At 41.7% G+C, this 20,849-nt stretch overlaps 2 protein-coding genes across 3 annotated transcripts in view; one reads left to right on the forward strand and one right to left on the reverse strand.

Annotated features, from left to right (window-relative positions):
* Positions 1-15,336, reverse strand: part of dnah5 (dynein, axonemal, heavy chain 5) — a 65,509-nt gene extending 50,173 nt beyond the window's left edge. The window contains exons 1-19 of the mRNA XM_078094086.1: positions 15,067-15,336; positions 8,605-8,739; positions 8,399-8,483; positions 8,038-8,198; positions 6,504-6,722; positions 6,072-6,209; positions 5,254-5,430; positions 5,019-5,132; positions 4,722-4,829; positions 4,130-4,252; positions 3,713-3,928; positions 2,591-2,698; positions 2,288-2,373; positions 1,791-1,998; positions 1,567-1,680; positions 1,165-1,371; positions 853-933; positions 469-559; positions 186-331 (exon numbers count right to left, since the gene is read on the reverse strand). Of these exons, the coding sequence (XP_077950212.1) occupies positions 186-331; positions 469-559; positions 853-933; positions 1,165-1,371; positions 1,567-1,680; positions 1,791-1,998; positions 2,288-2,373; positions 2,591-2,698; positions 3,713-3,928; positions 4,130-4,252; positions 4,722-4,829; positions 5,019-5,132; positions 5,254-5,430; positions 6,072-6,209; positions 6,504-6,722; positions 8,038-8,198; positions 8,399-8,483; positions 8,605-8,739; positions 15,067-15,156 (2,607 nt within the window). The 5' untranslated portion in view covers positions 15,157-15,336. The remainder of the gene's footprint in view (positions 1-185; positions 332-468; positions 560-852; positions 934-1,164; positions 1,372-1,566; positions 1,681-1,790; positions 1,999-2,287; positions 2,374-2,590; positions 2,699-3,712; positions 3,929-4,129; positions 4,253-4,721; positions 4,830-5,018; positions 5,133-5,253; positions 5,431-6,071; positions 6,210-6,503; positions 6,723-8,037; positions 8,199-8,398; positions 8,484-8,604; positions 8,740-15,066) is intronic.
* A 1,605-nt stretch (positions 15,337-16,941) lies between these two features.
* triob (trio Rho guanine nucleotide exchange factor b) overlaps positions 16,942-20,849 on the forward strand; it is an 88,362-nt gene continuing 84,454 nt past the window's right edge. For both annotated transcript variants that reach the window (XM_040166442.2, XM_040166444.2), the window contains exon 1: positions 16,942-17,379. In XM_040166442.2, the coding sequence (XP_040022376.2) occupies positions 17,310-17,379 (70 nt within the window). In that variant the 5' untranslated portion in view covers positions 16,942-17,309. The remainder of the gene's footprint in view (positions 17,380-20,849) is intronic.

Below are 20,849 nucleotides of genomic sequence, written 5' to 3' on the forward strand. Positions count from 1 at the left end.
CAACTTTTAGTTTTAAAACGTATTAAATGTATGAAAAGCATTAAATCCAACTTTGCACGTGAGCATGACATCTTTAAAATGATAGCAAGCAGGTTGGGGGAGTATCATGACTTAGAGGCTGCGATTAGTAAAACTATAACCACATATTTAATACTGTTATTGTGTTTGAAGCAGACTGTAATTACCCTGGTGGTCTGAACAAACTGCTCACAGGTGAACGGTTCATCCTCTGGCAAAACACACAGTGTGGATTCACTCATCTCCTGCAGCACTGCATCTATCCTAAACTCCACCAAGTCGTTCACTCTGTCCATCAACAGCTCAAGGTCGCCTGGAGGGAAATGAGAAGGACACAGAGACCGACAGATGAGGGGGAAAGAACGGGCGAGCATTGCAGGAAGGGTTGGTGATGAGAGGTGGAAGAGGGATAATGGGAAAACGTACAGTATGTGGGTGGATTTTGCTTACCCAAAGCCTTGTCGATGCGGCCGAGGTACTTGTCTATATTCAGTGAAGTCCAGTTGATGGAGGTCAATCCCGGCTGTATAGCCTCATCCACCTGCAAAGTCATTGATTTAAGATGATACACATTATATTTTTATGAAACACAACAGGCCTTTGTTATTTAGAGCGCACAAACTTGCAATGAATGCGTATTTGGTTGTTATGATCAGGACTGATGACTCAGCGAAAATCAAAGATAACATCAATACTTAATTCTGTCAATTTTCAGACCACAGACATGAGAACAACATCTCTAAATGTATGTTAACAGTACCAATGAATTCATATACAAATAACATGCAGGATACGGATTGTAGTTGAAATGCAACTTGGATAATGTCACCTTACCTTTGCCACATGTGGCATGGCAAGCTGTTCAAAAGCAGACTGAATCTTTGACCGCACTCTGGTGTTCTCACTCAACATCAACTGGAAGGGGAAATAGATATCAATGGAGAAGGTAGTCATTGAGATCATTTACCTTTATATAATATAGGTGTTATTTCTTATATTTCTATATACTTCTTTCTAACACAAATATAACACAGGATACTATATTTTGTAATGTATAAATGCACAATCAACTTCAACCCTCACAATGCTATTTTAAGTTATGTATACCGGTACTAGCCAACGTGTATAATTTTGTGTAATATCCACCTGTAATTTGTTGTAGTTCTTTTTCAGTGTGTCCTGTTTCTGCCGTAACAGAGCGCCAAATGGTGGAATCTCCAAATTCATCCTTGTCATGCAGTTCGCCTCCCTGATCTGTGTCAGGATCTCCGGGTCAAAGTTCACAAACAACTTGCCCGTCTCTGGAGATCTGACCAGCAGAGAGGCCTGGAGGCCCACCCGGGCGTCCTCCATCTGGGCAGGAGGCATCAAGGTGGGTATCGTTGTTTAGGGAGGGTGGTGATGAAGGAGAAAACAAAGTGAGGCAAGATGGAAGAGAATCAGAAGAAGAAGAAGAAAAATAAAAAAAAGGAGTCGGGTGGGGAAGAGACGTGACGTCCATGTTGTGATGGGACTATTGACATCCATATTTTATTTGCTTCCATTTACCTGTTTCATCCAGCTGAGATGGTAGAGCATCTCAAACTCCAACAGGACCCTGGCGACCCTGTTGAAATTTTTGATGATCCTCTTGGCCTCTGGTGTGGAAAGAACACCAGGATGCTGCAGTGGGATAGAAGGCAGGCTACTGGGTAACTTTTACAAATGTACTGACGAATCTAAACAAACTAAAACAACACAGTGGCTCAAGCAAGGCAGAAATCCAATATTACCTGTTGAAAGAGATCCATGGGACCCTGGATCCTGCTTGACAGCTGCCGGGCCCACATGATGCGGCCTGCCACGGGGGGCAAGTCCCGGCCAACGGGGGGATCCAGTTTCTGCTTCATGTAGACACGGGACACCATTTCAATGTCCCGGCCATAGTTCTGCAGAATATGCTGGTATTTCTCTTCGATGCCGAGGTCTGGGATGCCCAGTCTGTTTTTAGTCAGAATATAGAATTTGTTTGAATGTAGACGACCATTATTAGAACAATTTAAAAAAAATGTGAGCAATAACTCAACAACGGTAACATTGCTTTGATATGATAGTTAATGGTGTCAGTGAGCCAGCATGCACAGAAATCAAGGTGGAACTAGAAAACCTTTTGTAACAAGAAACATCATTTCTGCAATCCAAACAGTTCTCTGTGCTGGGGAATAAAATATTCTTGTTTATATGAACATGCATTGTGTGAGACAAAACGCTATAAATAAAAATTGTTTACCTTTCAAATTTCTTCAGCACACTTAGAGCTCTCTCTGTATTTTGAATTTTTTCAAAGATGCTTTCCATGAAAGTCTTCAGCTGATTCTGGAAGCACAAAGACCGATAAGACAGCGTAGTGGAAATTTGAAATGCAACCCCAAAAAACTGGTTTACACGAGGTCATCACAATAATACAACAAGATAAGACACAGGTGTTTTCACTCAGCAATAGTAACTCAAGACATTATGTGAAGGGGAAGGCTTATTAATTGTACTTTACAATGCTGAGGAAATTAATGTGTTGTGTCTATTTTACGCTTACATGAAGCTCTGAGGTGTTTTTGCAGAATTCTTCATAGTCAGCATCAAAGTCAGTTCTTCTCTGGTCAAGGAAACTGTAATGTTTTTTCTTCATGTTAAGCACAATAGCCTGTGAGACACACACACACACACACACACACACACACACACACACACACACACACACACACACACAGGCATATAAATCATGTATAATTACTTTCATTGTTATTGTTTTCATCACACTGTTCGGCTGCGGGAAAATGTGAGCTTGGAAATGTTGCTGATCTGTTCTTTAATCCCAATTCCTTGACCAACTGTGATTCGTCACACTGACATTATCCATTTATCCATCATCGTAGTCCGCGAGTTTATCTGCGTTTTGAAATGGCAAAGGACAAACCGAGGATATCGGGGAGATATAATAAATGTTCTAGCTTACCACAAAATATATATACAGTCAAGATTTAACCTTCAATGTGTGTAAAAGAAGATGTCTGCAATGTATTTGAATGTAGCTCTGTCTGATTATTTGGGCCGTGAAAGGACTGATTGAATATACATTAAGTGAACCGGACAGCATGCAAAAACATTTGCCAGAGAAAACAACTAAACAACACAAACCCATTGAGCAACTACTATGAACAGCACGTGTTGGAGTTGGTTCTCTGTTGATGTTCCATGCAGTTAGTCTCCTTATACTGTTAAAACTACATGTTCTGTGAATTTTAACACGGCATGCGGTCTACTATGAAAATGCATTAGTAGGTAATTGCAGAGAGAAATTACCTCCCATTTTCCCTGCATTTCTGCAGTCTGTGCATCCAAGGCAGCAGAAACAAACACAGCTCATATCAATATACTCTCAGGGAAAAACATCTAAACACCAATTAGACAGAGGGAATCCAAGAAAGTCTATAGCTATTTTACATGAGACGTTCCAAAGTGTCCAAACTCTAAAATAACATTTTCATCAATATTTCCCATGTATGTATAATACAAATAAATGTACAGCTGGCTTTCATCATTGTGGTAGGCGACCGTGGAAGCCTCTGCCACCCTGCCATGTCAAAAGGTCAGTGAATGGCAGAAGTGTCATTTCATTTCATAAAACGTCAACCATCTGATCAAATAATATACCCACTTGAAATCTGGTGGCAAAGGTCTCCAGCCCTTCAATCTTTGAGTCTTGCAGGGCAGAGTAGGTGGAAACAGTGCTGAACATTTCCAGGATCTTGTTGAGTCGTCGCTGGAACGTGTCAAACTTCCCAAAAATGTACATCTCGCTGAAGTCAAACTGTCTCTCCGAAGGAGTCGTTTCCAACTTCTCCTTTGTCTTATGGAAATACCGCTGATACTCCTGAACAGAGGTTAACAAAAACAGTCACATTTTCATTCATCCCTCCTGGTAGCGTGGGAACGATTGTGGGTTGAAAATAAACTTTCCTTCATTCTCGATATTTCTTATATTTTGGGCATGACATTGTCTCCACGGAATACGCAACCTCATCTATCTTATGCTATAACTCTTACACCAAAGTATTCTACCAATAAGTAATACCTGGTTTAGGTGGATGGCAGCTTTTATTTTGTCAGCAACAACTTGCTGAGGCTGGTCCCATATTGAATTAGAGCCGTTATTGGTGATGTAGGCTTTGCAGGCTGTGATCATCTGGTTTGTCACCTGGAGGTATTGATGGGTATGGTAAAATACAGATATACATTTAATTCTCTGCGGATACAAACAACTTACACAAAAATACACTACATTTAGTTGAAATAGCTGAATATTAGTTTACACACAATCATGAGAAAACATGTTTGAAAAGGTCAAAGGTGCCACCAAATCAATTGTGTTGTTTGGTCCATGAAACATTGACGTTTATATTCTATTCGTATCTAATCTTTAATTAATATGTATTAACATGTTAGAGACAGAGATGTGATATACACATTTTTAATACTTTCAATCATAATTTCTTTTTCAATTCGGGTTAATGTAACAGCGCCCTTAGTAGAGACAGCATGAATGTTTCAATGGTTCATTTGTTTCATTATCCAGACTGTAGCAAAGCGCTTCGCTGAACCCCATAGTTCATGACCCAAATCCATTTCATCATTCTTGCATTGTGCAGAATAGCAGCCAATCCTACCTTGACAAAAAGAGATGTAATCTCTTCCGATGTGTTGTAGTAGCGAGAAATACTGTGAATCATCCTGATGGCATTGATCAGACCTGGGATCGCATCCACCATCGACACCTGGGGTGAAACAGAAAAAAAGCTGTTGAGTGTTTGTAATTAATTGCACACATGGACATGAAGAATTGCGTTTGCGTGACTCACCGTTTACACAACTGAAAGACAGTTAAACGCTGATACAGTACATTGGGTTTGCATTGAGTTCTGCAGACCACTTAATTTCTCAATAGATTATTGATGTTTTCTTACAGGGTCACTGTTGTAGAGTGGGTCACAGAACCTCTCCAGGCTGTAGAGGTACTTGACATTATCTTTGGCTTCATTGGCTGCGTCCGTGATCCTTGTGTCCAGTTCCCGCCATGACTAGACAAACACACGCTCGTTGCATTTATTGTGAGACTGAACGTCACGGTCTTTGACCAGAACATCGTGTTAAAATAAAGAAGAAGAATGGGAAGAGAGGTGTTCACAGTCAGCAGCAGACCTTTATGAGTTTGGATTTGGCCATCAAGAGCACGCCCAGTACGGCCTTGACGTCGGGGCTTTTAAGTTGGTCCAGAAGGTAGTTGAAGCGTGACATTCGTTTCTTCCAGTGGTCCAACTCAGCTCGAGGGCCCAGGTCATCAGCCTCCTTTCTCAGCTGGTCACTCTCTGCTAACACCTGGAGAACAGATACACCTTATAACCGCATCATCTCTGCACTTCACCCTCTGCTTTGTATCTCTCCCCAACGGACCATGATTTCATTTGCTTTTAAGAAAAACAACAATGAGAAGATAAAATGTCTTGTCCTCGAATGTTGTTGGTGTGGTATTGTTCAACGTTACTGATAACAGTTGATTGACATGTAGGTTTAACCAATAGGAAGCCCTAGGTTGGTGGGCTGGGGACCAATAGGATGAGGGAGTGAATGTGGGGTAGTATGCGGAGTGAGCCATAAGCAAACTCGACATTTGGCTGCAAGAATTCTCAACTCAAAGTTCAATAAAATTAGTTACTTAAAGATAGAACACCCTTTGCATCTGGCCTCACAAGAAACATTTTTATTCTATTGATCCTTCCACACACATTTAATTTTTGTCCACAGCTACACGAACAGATTAGCACATATCCATTCAAATGTTTGTTTTTCAGCTTCAAGCGATACAAATAACATTGATGGATATCAGAATAGATACTGTTTATATTTACTGTGTTTAAAATCGAGCCACAGGCTCTTCTGCACCACATAGCGTCCAACATCACAGCGGGTGTAATAAAAGTGTTAGAAAAACATCTTTCCTATTACTGAACACGTCTCACCTGTTCTATCTGCTTGATCCAGACTTTCATGCAGGCTTCTATCTTTTCTGTGGTCTCCGTGCTGTTGGCCGCTGACGTGTAGTCTGATGGGCCTTTCAGCACCCGCAGGTCAAATGTGTCACACTCTTTCAAGGTAACCTGGAGGCAAGTTATGACATGGTTTATTTTTGCCATGGTGTCTAGAACACATTTTGTTGGTGGATGTGTGTTAACTCAAGTTCGTACATGAAATGTATTTGAAACTAGAAGCTGTGTATGAAGCACGCTGTTATTTTACAGTAATTGCTGCAATGATAAAGGTTCACACATTAGCAATTGTTGTTGTGTTTTTACAAGTCAAAAGATGTTTCTTTGTTGGGTACTTTATAGCTCTTCTGAATTAAACTCTCCATTAAATGCTCATTTTTCTTATCTATGTAGTATGTTCTTTACCTTTTCCTGCAGGCTCTCCTGTGCTCCAGCCAAAACAGACACAAAGCCTTCCAATGATGATATGAAGTCCTGTTTGACAGCCTGGGCGTGGGGACTGTCCGGCTCCCCCCAGCCGTGGTTCATTTTCCTCAGTGTTGGGATGAAGATCTCGGAGAGCAGCTGCTCCACACTTTTCAACAGACCCACCTCCGTTGTGTCCAACATATTAAAATTCACGTCCTGGACATGAAATGAGACAAAACGTCACACACGTCCAAAGGGGCCCAACTTGCAACCTCGTATCCCAGAGAGCAATGCTCTTGATGCGGACATGCTGAGTGGATCGAGTATACAAACCAGATGGGCTCTGCAGACCACAGCATGGGGACGTGGCCAAGGCAATAGCCTTTACCAAACAGCAGAATAGGCTTGGTCTACTTATAGAACATCGCATATGGCACATTTGATCCTGGGATGAGGGAAATGGCACGGGATTGTCGGCCCAAAAATTATATTTTTGTCTTCTGATAAGCAAAAGTTGCATCTATCTGCGGATGTTGAAGCCACTCGTTTGAGCTCCATTCCTCTCTTTTAACATCATAATTGGGAAGTGAATTCATACGTTGGGATACTGATCATATTGCGCCATTACATTGTTTATGTTGTGTGCTTTCATTCTGGAAGTGACTGGGTGCAATTGCTCAAGAGGGGTGTTTTTTCTCGAGGTGATTCTTTCACATCGCCACTGCTAATAAACCGTCCGTGGGATCAATTGACCTGTTAGCACTATTGGCTCAAACACCATTTTCACTGTTCAGCCTCTCCCAGTGTGTCACTCAAGATGCGATGCTTATCGGAATACACATATTGGATTTCCTGAACTGCTGAACTGGTGTCACAAAGACTACAATATGTGCGCTGGTTGAAATAGAAGCACTCCGTCAAAATGTGATAATTGTCATTTATCTGTCGTTATTGGTCCAGATACCACAGTTCAGTGGGATTTAGTTGATTTATGCCCATTATTTTATTTAGATTTTAGAATTTCTTATTTAAAAAAAACAAATACTGCTCAAGTTTAACTTCCTGGTACTTACTTAACCACAACCAGCCCAATCCTAACAGTTACCCTAATCATGGATCAAGTCGTCCCCATAGCAGAGGACAGTCCTCGCAATTTCTCTGTTTTAACTAATCTATGTCCCCACAAGTCATGACAACATGTCCACAAACACACCAGAGATGTCCTTCCTGTCCCCCGTCTTGTAATAAACATGCCCATTCATCAGTGGTGGTGATTAGCTTTGCTGCTGATGATCAGCAGGCGATCAGCCAAGAATCAATAGCAAGAACTGCCTGTGATATCGGAGTGCTATCATCCCCCTATTTCTTCTCCAGAACTGGTTGAAAAGATTCAGATTCATTACTCAAATGGGTTAAAAGAGAAATGCAGAAGGAAAAGAAATCACGAAATGTTATTGTCTGTAACATTGAACGAATTGGTCTGTTTTGCATGTGTCATTCAGGTGAATTACAAAACAGTACAGTGACTCACTCTGTGTATGTTCTCAGAGGTGATTGCCTTTGAAATGTTTGCTCTGGTGAAGAAGACACACACTCCGGTCAGCGCCACGTCCCTCCCGTCTGTCACAAACACTTTGGACTTCTTGCTCCGTCCAGGCTGCGGGGAAACAGACTGGGAAGGCACGGAGGCTGCTGCTTAAACAAAGAATTGGAGGTTGAAGAGACAGATGGGGCCGTCACCACTGGCTTGTTTTCCCATATTGGGTCATTTTCGATTACAATATTGCTGTGATTGCTGTTAACGAATTAAGTTGATTCATACGGGTACAAAACCTCAACCCAAAACATCCATTTTTGACGTGGCAAGTGTACAATTTCATTTCAAATATTACCTGCTTCAACTGGCTCGGTGTCCTGATAGTAGAACATGAGGTGCGGAAGACCCTCAGCCACAAAGAATTGTTCCATGCGGTCAATCTGAGAAAGATGAAAAAACTTTAAGCAAATCAGCCACAACCTTCCAGCCGAACAGAGATAAAAGATCATATCATCATGTTGTGCACACAGTTTTAAATGTGTCTGTGTAAATACAGGTTACCTGATGCCCCTCCAGTGTGGAGTCTTCCACGTCAGCTTTCTCCAGTCCAAGGCACGATGCCACGATGCTGAGGATGTAGTCATGCCTCCCATCCAGCTGAGCCCGCTTAGCTTCACGTTCCTCTTTCAACTTTTGCTGAACAAAACACAAAATATAAATTAACAGTTAGCTGGGCTGTGGGGTGACTTTTAAATCACATGACCAAGTGCACACTTTAGAATATTTCACACACTTTGTAGGTGGTCATGAAGCTGGCTGTTGGTAATGACAGATAACTGATGCTCTCCTGTGGCCCTACACCTTTTCCTCACACATCATTTGAATAAAACTTCCACTCACGTAACCGACTTACAGTTTCAAAGAATCAGTAGAATACGTCATGGATAAGCTGGCAATGCAAAGGATCCAACCTCCCTTCTCTGTAGCTCGACACAAAGAATAACAGAGAATCTCCAAACAAGATGACAGTATTCTTTCAAGATTTCCAACTGCTCATCCTCTTCCCCCAACTTCTGAGCACCTATCCAAAGTCTTGGAAAACAAAAACCCCAGTTTGCAACGAGCTATTTAGGAGGGTGGAACAGCAACGTCAACCACAACGTGTTGCCAGGAAACGCTGCTTAGTAACTCAGGAACAAAGTCTGCCAATAAATTACATGAAAAAAAGCGGTGCACGGTGTGCCGGCTGCAGGCTGCATTTAAATTCGCTCGTTTACAATTTCCTCTGTCTTGTTTTAAAAAAGGGGATGACTGGAATTATTATTTCTGGCTTAGAGTACTTTTTGACATTGACATCACCATCGTTTAAAAGGCCCTCCGCTACAAGAAAATCAGGCTTACTGTGACTCAAAATTCCTTTCAGAGCCAGCTGTAACACAGTCGGTTTGGACAATTCAACAACTGGATTAAAACTGAACATTGATAATAACATATAAACTGGTCAAGTTTGTCGCTCACACGCTTAACTTCGCTCCATATGTGCTTGTATGTAATTTCCATTTTGTGCAACGTTATCCTTAAACATGTTTTTTTTCTTCTGCCAACTGAAACTGACTGACGTATGTAGTATAAAACGGAAAACTGCAGGACATACTGGAAATGTGGGAACACGTTTGAGTTCCAATGGATGACAAACACATTTTTTTAGCTATAGATTGATCTTAAATGAATCATTAAAAAAGATAAATGGAAGTTGTGCAAACTAAAAAAAGACAAAAGGAGATGGAGCTAGTAATAGTATAAGTATAAGTATTAGAATCAGTAGTTGTGGACATTGAGAAAAAAAAATTGAAGATAAAAGTTAGGCAAGAGGGGTGTGGAAATGCCAGGTGTAGGAAATAGAGTGATCAGCGGACATCGGAAATAATATATACTGTAACAAGTCAGGACCTGAGAGACAACAGGCAGGAAGCTGGAACATGAATATCAAGGGACAAAGTCAGCGGGGTACTATTCCTCGTTACCCAGAGCCTTGCAATTTGGTCATATAAAGCCAGAGTTAGGTAGAGCTTATATAGCAACAACTTCACAAGCTGTGTGTGTTAACAAGGTCAGTAAGAGCAGCAACACACTAGCCTGTATGCAGCCTTAAAGCAGTGACAATAACCACACCAACATTCAGGACTGGTTTGTGAAAAGAAGCAAATGACTAATGTGTGTCGAGCTGTAGTTTGCCTACATCATCCAAAAAAGTATTTACATTTTCTGAAACCACAGTTATATTTGTCAATCACCAAAAGCTTCTCTCAGTGGCTGCAGGTTACAGGTTACTTCGACATCTGAGCACAACAAATTTGCAAGCTTGAAATTTGCTCTCACTGCACAGTTAAGTCAATTCACACTTTTTACGTCGGCACAATTTTCCTTCCGTTTTGAGATCGGTGACCTTCATGTTTCCCTTTTAAAACTAGAAATATTCTAATGCTGAGCAGGTGTGTTCCATTAAAATATTTTTTTGCACCTTTAAAAAAAGCTGGATCATACCAAATGTGTTAAAGTTCCCAGAGAAGCTCACATCATATGCACGCAACGCTCACATCACGGGTCGACCTGAGAAATGCGTGTCAAACCATCAGTTGCTGAGCAACCAGACGTTTCACACCTTGTCTCTGTCTTTAATTCAAATTGTGTGAACAGTCAACTCAGCTTCAGCCCAGAGGCTAACAATACAGACACAATGCAGTATGTTGCAGATTATTCAAATAAGCAGACTAACATACTCAACACAATACACAATCACACAAAATACAATGGGCAACAATAACAGACTTTCAGCAGCGACAGGCCTTCACACACACAAATGTATTGTTCCAGGAACACAGACACAGAAGTCAGCACTCACAGACCATGTACCACCATCTACAATCTCTTAATGACAGTCAGAAGCAATAATGCCAAAATATGCAGAGTAGTTTGGCAAGATTATTGTCTAATAATATATCTAATACTTAAAGTTTAAGATCTTGAGTAAAATCTGAAAATGATTTGGTCTATTTTAATCTTAATCTTTATGGGGAATAGAATAAACCCACACTGTTGAAGTCATCCCAGCAGCTGATGATAACGTTTTGCAGCAAGTTTTATCATTTTAATATTAAAATTCTGTGCATGATGAACAAAAACAGGAGAGGCCCCTCAAATACCCAACGATTTCTCTTACCCGAATGAGCGTGGAAACAGTTTGTTTCCAGAGCTTCTTTCTAGACACCTGCGACATGACGGCTCCTCGCCTCTTCAAATCAAACCCTCCAATACAGCATGTTCCGCTCTGCTGTCGCCTTCTCATCTACATCTACGCAGGAGAGCCGAAGACTCTCAACCTCAAAGTAAGCAGCACTATCAAGTCATCAGCGGTGGCCAGTCAGCCACCGGAGCTGAAGCTACGCTCCTTTAATCTTTAATGGCTGTATCTGCCAATAGTGTGTGAGTTTTTACATCCAGCTGTGGTCAAGGTTGATATTTTCTAATAAATTGACGGACACAGAGTGTGCCTGGGGCTCACGGACACTCGATCATGAATTAATAGTTTTACAAGTAAATACTCACAGCCAAACTACACCTGCTAACATGCACAGGAAATAAAAACACACAATGAGGTCTGGAGTTTAGAGAAAATCAGAAGGCACGGTTTCCTTCCTGTATTAAACACAACAATCCAGTATTAGTGTCAAAAACAACACGTTATCTTTTTTGAAACAATAGTATTGGAATATTTATTTAGTTCTTTCATGACATACTTTAGTCAATTTAAAGTAAATATATAACTCAGTGTATTCCACAACATTTAGATCTGCATGTGCACCAATCACATGGTGGATTTTTTAGTCTGACTTTCCCCCATGTATTTTCTGACACTTAATAATACATGTGCAAACAACAGAAAGGCAGGAAAAAAAAAACACATGCGACCTCCAACTGTCATCTCTTTTGTTGCTGTGCACAAATTCTCAAACGCTGTAGTCGGCAATTGTAACTCAGTTCGGATAGAAAATAATGTTAAAATACAAATACAAACTCCGTAAAAACCCGACTGGCATTGAATTTTGATCTAACACCTTTAAGAGGAGTTTTCATTGAAATAACTGGTTTGTGGCATGAAGTTATTGCTCCTTGTGGGAAACCAGCACAACCTGCAGAACTCTCAAATAGGCTTTCATACATTAAGAAAACCCTAAGCTTTTTCTTTATCTTTCTTGAAGTTCTCCACCAGCCACATTTCGACATCAGCTGCTTGCCGAATCCCAACACACTAATGATAAATTACAGAAGCCAAGTAACCAAGTAGTAACTTCAGAACTCTTGGGTCACCTTACCTTGTTTTGATAGTCTGGTTTAAAATGCAGCATCGTTAGCCTTTCAGTCTGACACTTCTTTTCAGGTCATTTCACCATCTTAATCCGCTTTGCTTTCCATGACATTTGAGAATTGCTGCTTCCAACAAAGAAGACAAGAAAGGGAATAAGTGGCTTTGCTACAGCGTGTGAGCAATCAGCCTTCTCATTAGCCACGTGAGAAAGGTTACTGCCCTGAAATTATGAGAGTGTTGCTCCTAAAAGGGAACCGCTAACTAAATAATGCAGCGTTGGATGACCATTTGTCTGCAAGTTAATCATCGAGGCCCTGCTCTCCCCTTACAAGTCAATTACCACAAAGCGATAGAGAGACATGGGTGGGGGCTGTTGTGGATAATGGGGGAAGATAACACAGACAGCTAGATGCACACACACAGACTGAACATAGTGTCTCTCTGAAGAGCGAATTTAAACTGACTATATAACTATATGACTATACAAGACATTTACCTCTTAAAGGTCATCAGCTTTCACAAACGAGACACCTCTGGGGAGATTGTATGCGCAACCATTAAATGCTAACTGACTGATAGTAGTCATGTAGTGCATGCATGACTGGCATCAGCTTTGTACTTATTTGAATCAATGTTCTAAATAAAGAAAAGCCGTTTTACATACATTTTCACGCATATTTATTTTTCAGACTAGTTCACCATATTACAGGGAAAATTCTAATAGCCTATTCAATGTTATATTTCAGAATGTTTCCAACCACAACCGCCCTTTCACCACAACTGGAAAATCGCTTACAGCAGTTAAGCACTGTGGTTTATTCATGGTCTGCCTCGCGATAGTTGATTAATTATTAAAAGCAGAACTTTAATGTCGGTAAACAACCATTTGAGATTTTCATCAAGTGGAAATCCAAAGCTTTGACTTGCTCTACTTTGTCAAATGTGAGAATTTGCTTTTCGTCACCCTTGTATATCATCAATCAAAACAATTTACAAACCACACATAGGGTTCTCTTATTTTTTACATTTTATAGATCGTATGATATATTACAGTATAGTTTATTCAGTAGGGAAACCCTAAACATTCCACGAGTGAACGCACACACAAACATACACATATCTCCCACTAATTATTATTTAAAAATTGCATTAGCTTTTACGCTGGCATCCAAGCACAGCATCTACACAAGCAGCTGACTGACGGCTGATATTGAATAAATGATTGCGAAGCTTTGCATGTGAAAGAGGCTGGGTCATCAATTCTTCAACATGCCATGGCGGATTTTCTAAGTTGAACCATCTGGTTTTGAGCTGCCATGAAACAGGAGAGTGCCTGTAAATTATATATGAGGGTTGGAGATTCTCAAAGAAAAATACATAGAAAGGGACCAAATCTGTTTTGAAACTAAACCATCTTGTAGAAAAAAGGCTTTGAAGACTCTGAACTTTTGAGTTCTACTGTTTCTCCTTTAATGTACTTTGTTGTTTATTCAGTTTTAACCACTCCTGCCACTGATAAAAAAAAAGATTAATGACAAAATAATTACTCAACACTATATCTGAAGTCTAATACTAGGCTCATAGAAAATGGAGACAAGGATCACGAGCATAGACTAGAAATAGTCAAGTATCACCACAGGGCAGGATTAACTGTGCAGCCTTTACTCACTGCAATCCACAGAGAAGATGCCACAATTCTCCAGAAATAAAATGGCACCAGCTGCAGTAAAAACATAAAATCTATACAAAAATCCGGGAATATTTTAGTCATTTCAAGAATTATGTCCAGTATTATTGTTATTTCTTCTACTACTGACTTTGATGCATATGGATAGGTGGAAGTGTTTACTCTTCCTGCTACTGTATATCACTCGCCATTTCGAAGAGAGACAAACTAAATTAACACGCAGAAACAAATTCTTACCGATAACAGTGACATTTTCAACAATGAAAGTAATCAAAAGCACCAGAAACATCCAGCCTTCCAAGGCTTGTATGACACGTCGGTAACTACACACTACCATCTAGTGGTTAGACCCTCACAATACAAACAAAACATTTCACAATATGCAGTGCTTCAGCTATTTTTGACTATTGCTGGGGCCCCTGGAGTCTAATTACATTACATTACAGGTCATTTAGCTGACGCCTTTATCCAAAGCGACTTACATGGCATTTTTAACCCATAATGTGCTTATGAGCAATTATCAGGCTGCAGAGGATTAAATTGAAAATAACGTGCAGATGAATTCAAACACAGGTCAATGCAGGACAAAATAAATAAGTTGCCGGAAGAATCCAAAAGCTCAAACTGATAGGTTAGACATCCGCACACTTAAATCAATGCAGAGAACATTATACTTTTAAGTTTGGAGTCGAAAGGACTGCATATATCACATGCATATACACACACGTGTTTGACGTATGTCTTCACTCTCCCAACTCACTCTCGTCCTATTTCGAGTTATCTGCCCCCATCTGTGCTGCTCTAAAAAAACTATGCGTGTAGTAAAGAACAATGTCAAATTAAATAGTACTAAATATTGAGAAAGTGAAAAAGACCAAAACAAAACAAAAACAGAAGAAATTGCAGAAGAAATAAGGGAGATCATTAGCTTGTATGACTGAAAATGTGTGATAAAAGGAAATCAAACTACCTGCGTTTCCCTGATTGATTCCACTGGGACAGCAGCTTGGGTGGGTCGGTTTCTGTAGCTGACTTTTGCAAGTCGAGAGGTGAAGGACATGGCTGCAACTGTCCCCAAGAGAAATGTCTGCACTATTCCCAGAACTCAAAATACCAGGTTTCATCCGCGTCAAGTTCTCTGTTCACAATTTATATTATATCTTTTTTAGATTTGTTTTCCTGGTTGTAACCGCATGGCCACCCATGCATCTGGTCCTGCGGGGAGCGTGTGTTTGTTAGTGGTTTCCAAGGTAACGAGGGAATTTGTAAAAGGGTGTGGGAGTGGGATGGTCCCGAAAGATATGTATCCACAGGCTACTTATAGACCGAAAGGTGCAGTAACTACGGGGGGCAGATTGACTGCAGCTCAAAACAGATGCAAGTCTGTGTAACAGGCAACGCGACCACCACAACAATGACACGCAAAAAAAGGGAAAAAGGTTTGAAAATATAAGCATTAAGCAAGCATATCTGTCTCTGGGCTCTAGCAGCTCTATGGACGGCCAAGAAGAGAGAGCACCCCGCTTGTGAACAACTGAGTAACCACGTGATTATGTGAACCAAATCATGTGAACATGTCAGATAAATAAAAAATAATGTATGATCCTTCCGGTCAAATGCAGGGAAATATATTGTTTTCACTGCTTGTTTGTACAGAAATTAAGTACATTTTATTGCTATTTTCATTAAAGAAAAGAAAGAAAACAAAAGAAAAAAGACTCAAGTGGGAAAAAACATGTACTTATTTTAGAAAGAATATCGAATATTTAAGTTTTATATATTATAATGCAGTTAATTCAAAACATGAAAAGGTACGACCCACTTGGGAATGGGGGGACTTCAATGTTCCTGGATTATCAAAGGGCTCAACAGAGAACGTTTGGGAACCACTGAGCTAACCGATCAACTACCTTAATAAAGTACTAAAATGTCGATGTACATGTTGGATTAACTTCACTTACTCGCGTTGAATCCCCAGTGACTCTGCCTGTGTTCTAGTCTCTTTTTTTTTTTTACAAAGCGCGTCAGGAAACAGCAGCCGCGCTTAATTAATTAATTCCACGTGCGCCTGCTGGCGGCGCAGCTGCATCCATCCGACCTGGAACGAAACCCGCACAAACAGATTCGGCACAGTTCCGTGCCAAAATTATCCATGAGGAAGAACGTCTGAGCACCGATGTGATCGAGGACATGTTTGTTTATTTTTTGGGGCTTATTTAGTGAAGTTCACGGTTCGATGTGTAAGACCCCCCCCCTTCTCTCCCCCCTAGATGGCGCCAGTGCACCGCTCCTCGTTTAAGGCGCTCGGGCGCAGCTGTCGGTGAGAACTGGGTTAGATTTGTGGGGCAAATGACCTCATACTGTAGCATCATCTTCGTCACTAGGAGATGAAGAGCAAAATGAAACAGCCCCTGCCATCCTCTTATCCGCTGCAGCGCGATTAGTCCCACGCGCAGAGGAAATATCACACCGGTGAACAACGTGCAATCATCTTATGAAACTAAATAACGCAACAGCAGAAGTCGGTGACCTCGTGGGGATAATAAAGCCACGTTCTCACGTGAATCGGGCTCCGGGCCTCGGTGACACGGTTCGATGTGAGAACTGCTCCACCACCACTACTGGTACTACGACCAAAAGAAAAAAAAGCATGCAGATGTTGTTGTGACATGACATCTGGGCTTCGGCTCCTCGGCCACACAGCCGTGAAGAATGACTCCCACGCAAGCACCGCAGTGAGGGACGATGGGGGGGAGGGATGGGAGGGGGGTGCTGCTGCTGTGCTGTGGCGCACGACACATTTGGGTGGCGCACAATGCACCAAAACCCCCCGAAACGGAATCCCAGGATATCCCACCCCCCACCCACCACTCGAGACGGAATAACCCTCCTCCCTCAGACCGCCTCCCTTCCTCTGTTACCTCTGCCTTTACCCACCCACCCCCTCCCTCCCCCATGCCTCCTCCTCACCCTCCCTCACGTCCCGACTCGGGAGCGCCGCCGATCGGTCGCCAGGATTTTCCCTTCTCGGCCAAAATGGAGGAGGAGGTCTCTCGCTTAATGAAGAGAGCGCCGATTGTATGACCGGATCTGCTTCAATGAAAGGCGTCAGGATCCGCCTTTGCCGATAAATAATTGTTGCAACAATAAAGCCAAAAAACAACAACCCAAGTGAGGATAACCATCGCTGTCTCCGCGCGAGCGACCGCAGCCATGAGCGCAGCGGAGGGACTGGATGAAGCTGCGAAGGACGCAGCAGACATAGCGGCGTTTTTCAAATCTGGTAAGTCGGGGAAGGGGCGAGTCCGGCTCCCGGGATCTGTCGGTGTGATCTTTTTTTTGGGGGGGGGGTCTGCCACATTGCTGCCAGATATAAAGGATAAAAGCATGGACGGGTTTCAGGGGCGAGTTGTGGGCGTCGGAGGTGCTGGGCAATGCGCACATCTTAGTAGTTATTTAGCACATTTGTGTCTACTGACTTGTCATCTTGCAGCATTTGATGACAGCAGCTCACATAACACCTCCTGCAGAACACGTTTTCATTATTAGGGGCTGTGGTCACATTTCATGTGGGTGCCACTATGACACAAGGTACGGAGCATTACTGTCTCTTCGCGCTTTACTAGTGTTTCGTCGTTACAGGATGTTATCTCTCACGAAACCATTGGCTGCGGGTCGCACATTTTATGAATGGTTTTCAATTCCTAGAGATGTGTGGATGGAGGAGTCCTGAAATCGGACATGGGGTCATGCACCAGCCGCCTAACCCAGGTGCGCGCATGCATAGGGGCTAGGCCATGGATGCACGTATGGGCAAGTACGTTGCACTGAACGCACTGGGCCCGTGTGATATGATCAGGCATCGTGCTAACAAATAAGGATCGGCCTGCTTATCTTATCACTCCAAAACATAAGCCACTTATCGAAAGGGGCTACTGCTACTACTGCCCGATATCAGCCAAATAATAACGCACTGGGATTTTGTCACGTACTTTGTTGCTTGTGAGAAACGTTATTATCTAATGTTGTGTCATTGTTATTAATTTGCATACATGAGCATAATAATCTTATACTTGGTGTAGTCACCTTCTGACTTTGTGTTATTCTGCTTTTTAAATGCCGTTCTTAAGGGAAAAGTGTGTTTTTGCCCTGATATTGGTACATCTTACTCGGGCACATCTCAAGATGGTTCCCATCAGCGAGTGGCGTATGTTATGATTTTATTTTTTAACCTACATAACATCTCTAGGAGTGTGAAAACATGGCTTTCCAGCGTTATATTTTAAGATAAGATACTGTTTCCTCTCTCTAGCTAAAGCCGTGTGGATGTGGATAATAACTCACCATCAAGCCCCTGGTTCTAACATTTCAACATTAGAGGGGGACCACCTCTGATACAGCAGCTGTCTCTTGCCCTCTCTCTCTCTCTCTCAGCTGTTTCTCTCATGACACCTGGTGTCCGGGGGTCTGCTGTTCACCGTCAATGCAGGAACACACACAGACAACATGTCCACCTAAGTGCACATGAGGAAAATAGCCGACATATTTGCACGTGTGTCCAGACGCACATATAAGCCTACTTCACACTAAAAGCGTGTCATCACATACTAGAAATGGCCTCTGCCGGTCAGACTGTTAGGAATGTTGTCAAAGTGGATTGTTTTCAAATGTTGCAGCCTCTCTTTCGGTTGGCTGGAGCCCTGCCAGTGTATTTTCCTATAGCTGCGTTGTATCAAGCCGGAAAGTTGGCTCACAGAGAAGTTGGACTGCTTGGATGTTTATGCAGCGGCAAAAGCAGTTCATACAATATTCATGACGGAGACAGAAATAGGTTATGCCCTCAGGAAACTTTAATAAGATACTATTATGAAGAGAAAGCATGGGACGTTTCTGGGCTGTTGAATAAAATGGAATCTGTGTTGTTTGTCCAATTCATTCAAAACTATTATTTATCTGATTCGGTTTATCAATCTAAAACATCTTTGTTTTTGGTTGCTACTTTTACTTTAACTCAGTTATAAGTGTTGCCGATCACATGTGCAGATCTGGAATTTTACTCATTCATCCTTTCATACATGAATAGTACATCTCGGCCTTTTGTGCAACTTCGCGGTGAAGGAGTAGTAGTCATGTCCATCCCGCTCCCTGCAGCCTCGCCAGCAGGCGCGCTGATTGTTGCCAGCTTGTTGCATGATGAAATCTTGGCAGAGAAGCTGCTCCTCCTGGTTGATCCCCAGCACGTTATTTCAGGGGCTCTGTGCATGTGTGGGTGGGTTTGGCTTTTGCTGGGGCTCTGGATGCACTTTGACGCCCTAGTTAGCCAGTGACAGATATAATATGTCCAATGCTTCTCTCAGAAAAAAGGACTTAAGTGATCTACTTGCTGCCTGAGCGGCTCAGATCACAAGCTGAGAGGTTGAGTCAGAGTGAGAGTGACTTACTGACCGGCTGGATAACCGAACGCGAGTAGAGCTGCTAAGCTGTCTGACTTTTTAGATGATTAAACGAAGATTTCCATCAAAGCCGGCGCAAAGTGTTTTAAAAATCCTAATCTTTGATTGTTCCCTATTCTTTTTTTCTTTTTTTTTCTTCACCTGCATCACTGATATTCTCCACGGCCCTGGAACATGGATGTACCTCTTTGCTTGATTATTTTTAGTGAGCAGATGGAGATCCATCTGATGCTGTGGATCACAGCTCAGCTGCTGAGTCACTTTCCCAAGTTGCTCACGCTGTGATTCAACATCCAATCTTGAAATGATTGTAACTGGTCAAGGATGTGAAATATAAAACCTCTTTCTTGAAGATTTAGGAGACAGGAGCTGCATTGTTTTCATCTCGTATCGTCCCGTCATTCTCAGCCGTCCAGGTATTTTCTCTCCAGCAGAAGTAGAAGAAGATCCATTAGAAGTATTTATAAACCAAACTTTTGAAAGCATGGAGATACAAAGCCACTCTGTAACTATATATAGTTGGTTATAAATAGCTTAATCGGCTGCCTGTCAGACCAATGACATAGTATTGTGTTTTCAGTGGGTTGATCATTATTATTTATATAATTATTTATTCATGTTTTATGAGTATATGACTGAGGATGACTCACTGCCTTCCCATTCCTTTCCTTTAGACTGCTTAACTTAAATTAAGAAAATATGCACCAAACAAGCAAGTGAAAAAACCTGTTCACCGACGCATCCGCAGCATTTTCAAAACATCTTCGCCAACTGTCCAACACACAAAATCAAGAATTGATGATACAGACGGAGCATTTAAAAAACAATACTGCAAATACAGAAATGAGCTGCGAGCAGCTTTTGTTGTTGCCACATTTCTTGTCATAAAGTTGGTGGAGATGTTTTGTAAATGCCGATCATTTGTCTTGAAATTGATGTTTTCATGTGGAGACGTCGTCGAACGAGTGTTGCTGAAATTGTTTTTTTTTACAGTGCGTTGAATCTCGGGCACCAAAATGAAATTGTTTACATAGATGAAAAGTGTGCAGACATCTTTTTAAAGTAAGCATGAATGACAAATATGGTGTTCTGTTCCCTGTAGGACTTTGTCCAAGAGTAAAGAGCAAAACTCTAAACCTGTGTGGTGCATTACAAAGATGCTGTGCTAATTAGTGTCTAATGCAGAGCACTTTCTGAACATAACTTTCTGCCATTAGCTCCACATCAACTGAAACCCTGTCCTCATTAAGCGAGACATTACATCTTATTAACCACTGTTAACTATATTAGAGCACTATGG

Source organism: Gasterosteus aculeatus, chromosome 20 (assembly GCF_964276395.1).
Source record: "Gasterosteus aculeatus chromosome 20, fGasAcu3.hap1.1, whole genome shotgun sequence".
In the NCBI taxonomy this organism is placed as follows: Eukaryota; Metazoa; Chordata; class Actinopteri; order Perciformes; family Gasterosteidae; genus Gasterosteus; species Gasterosteus aculeatus.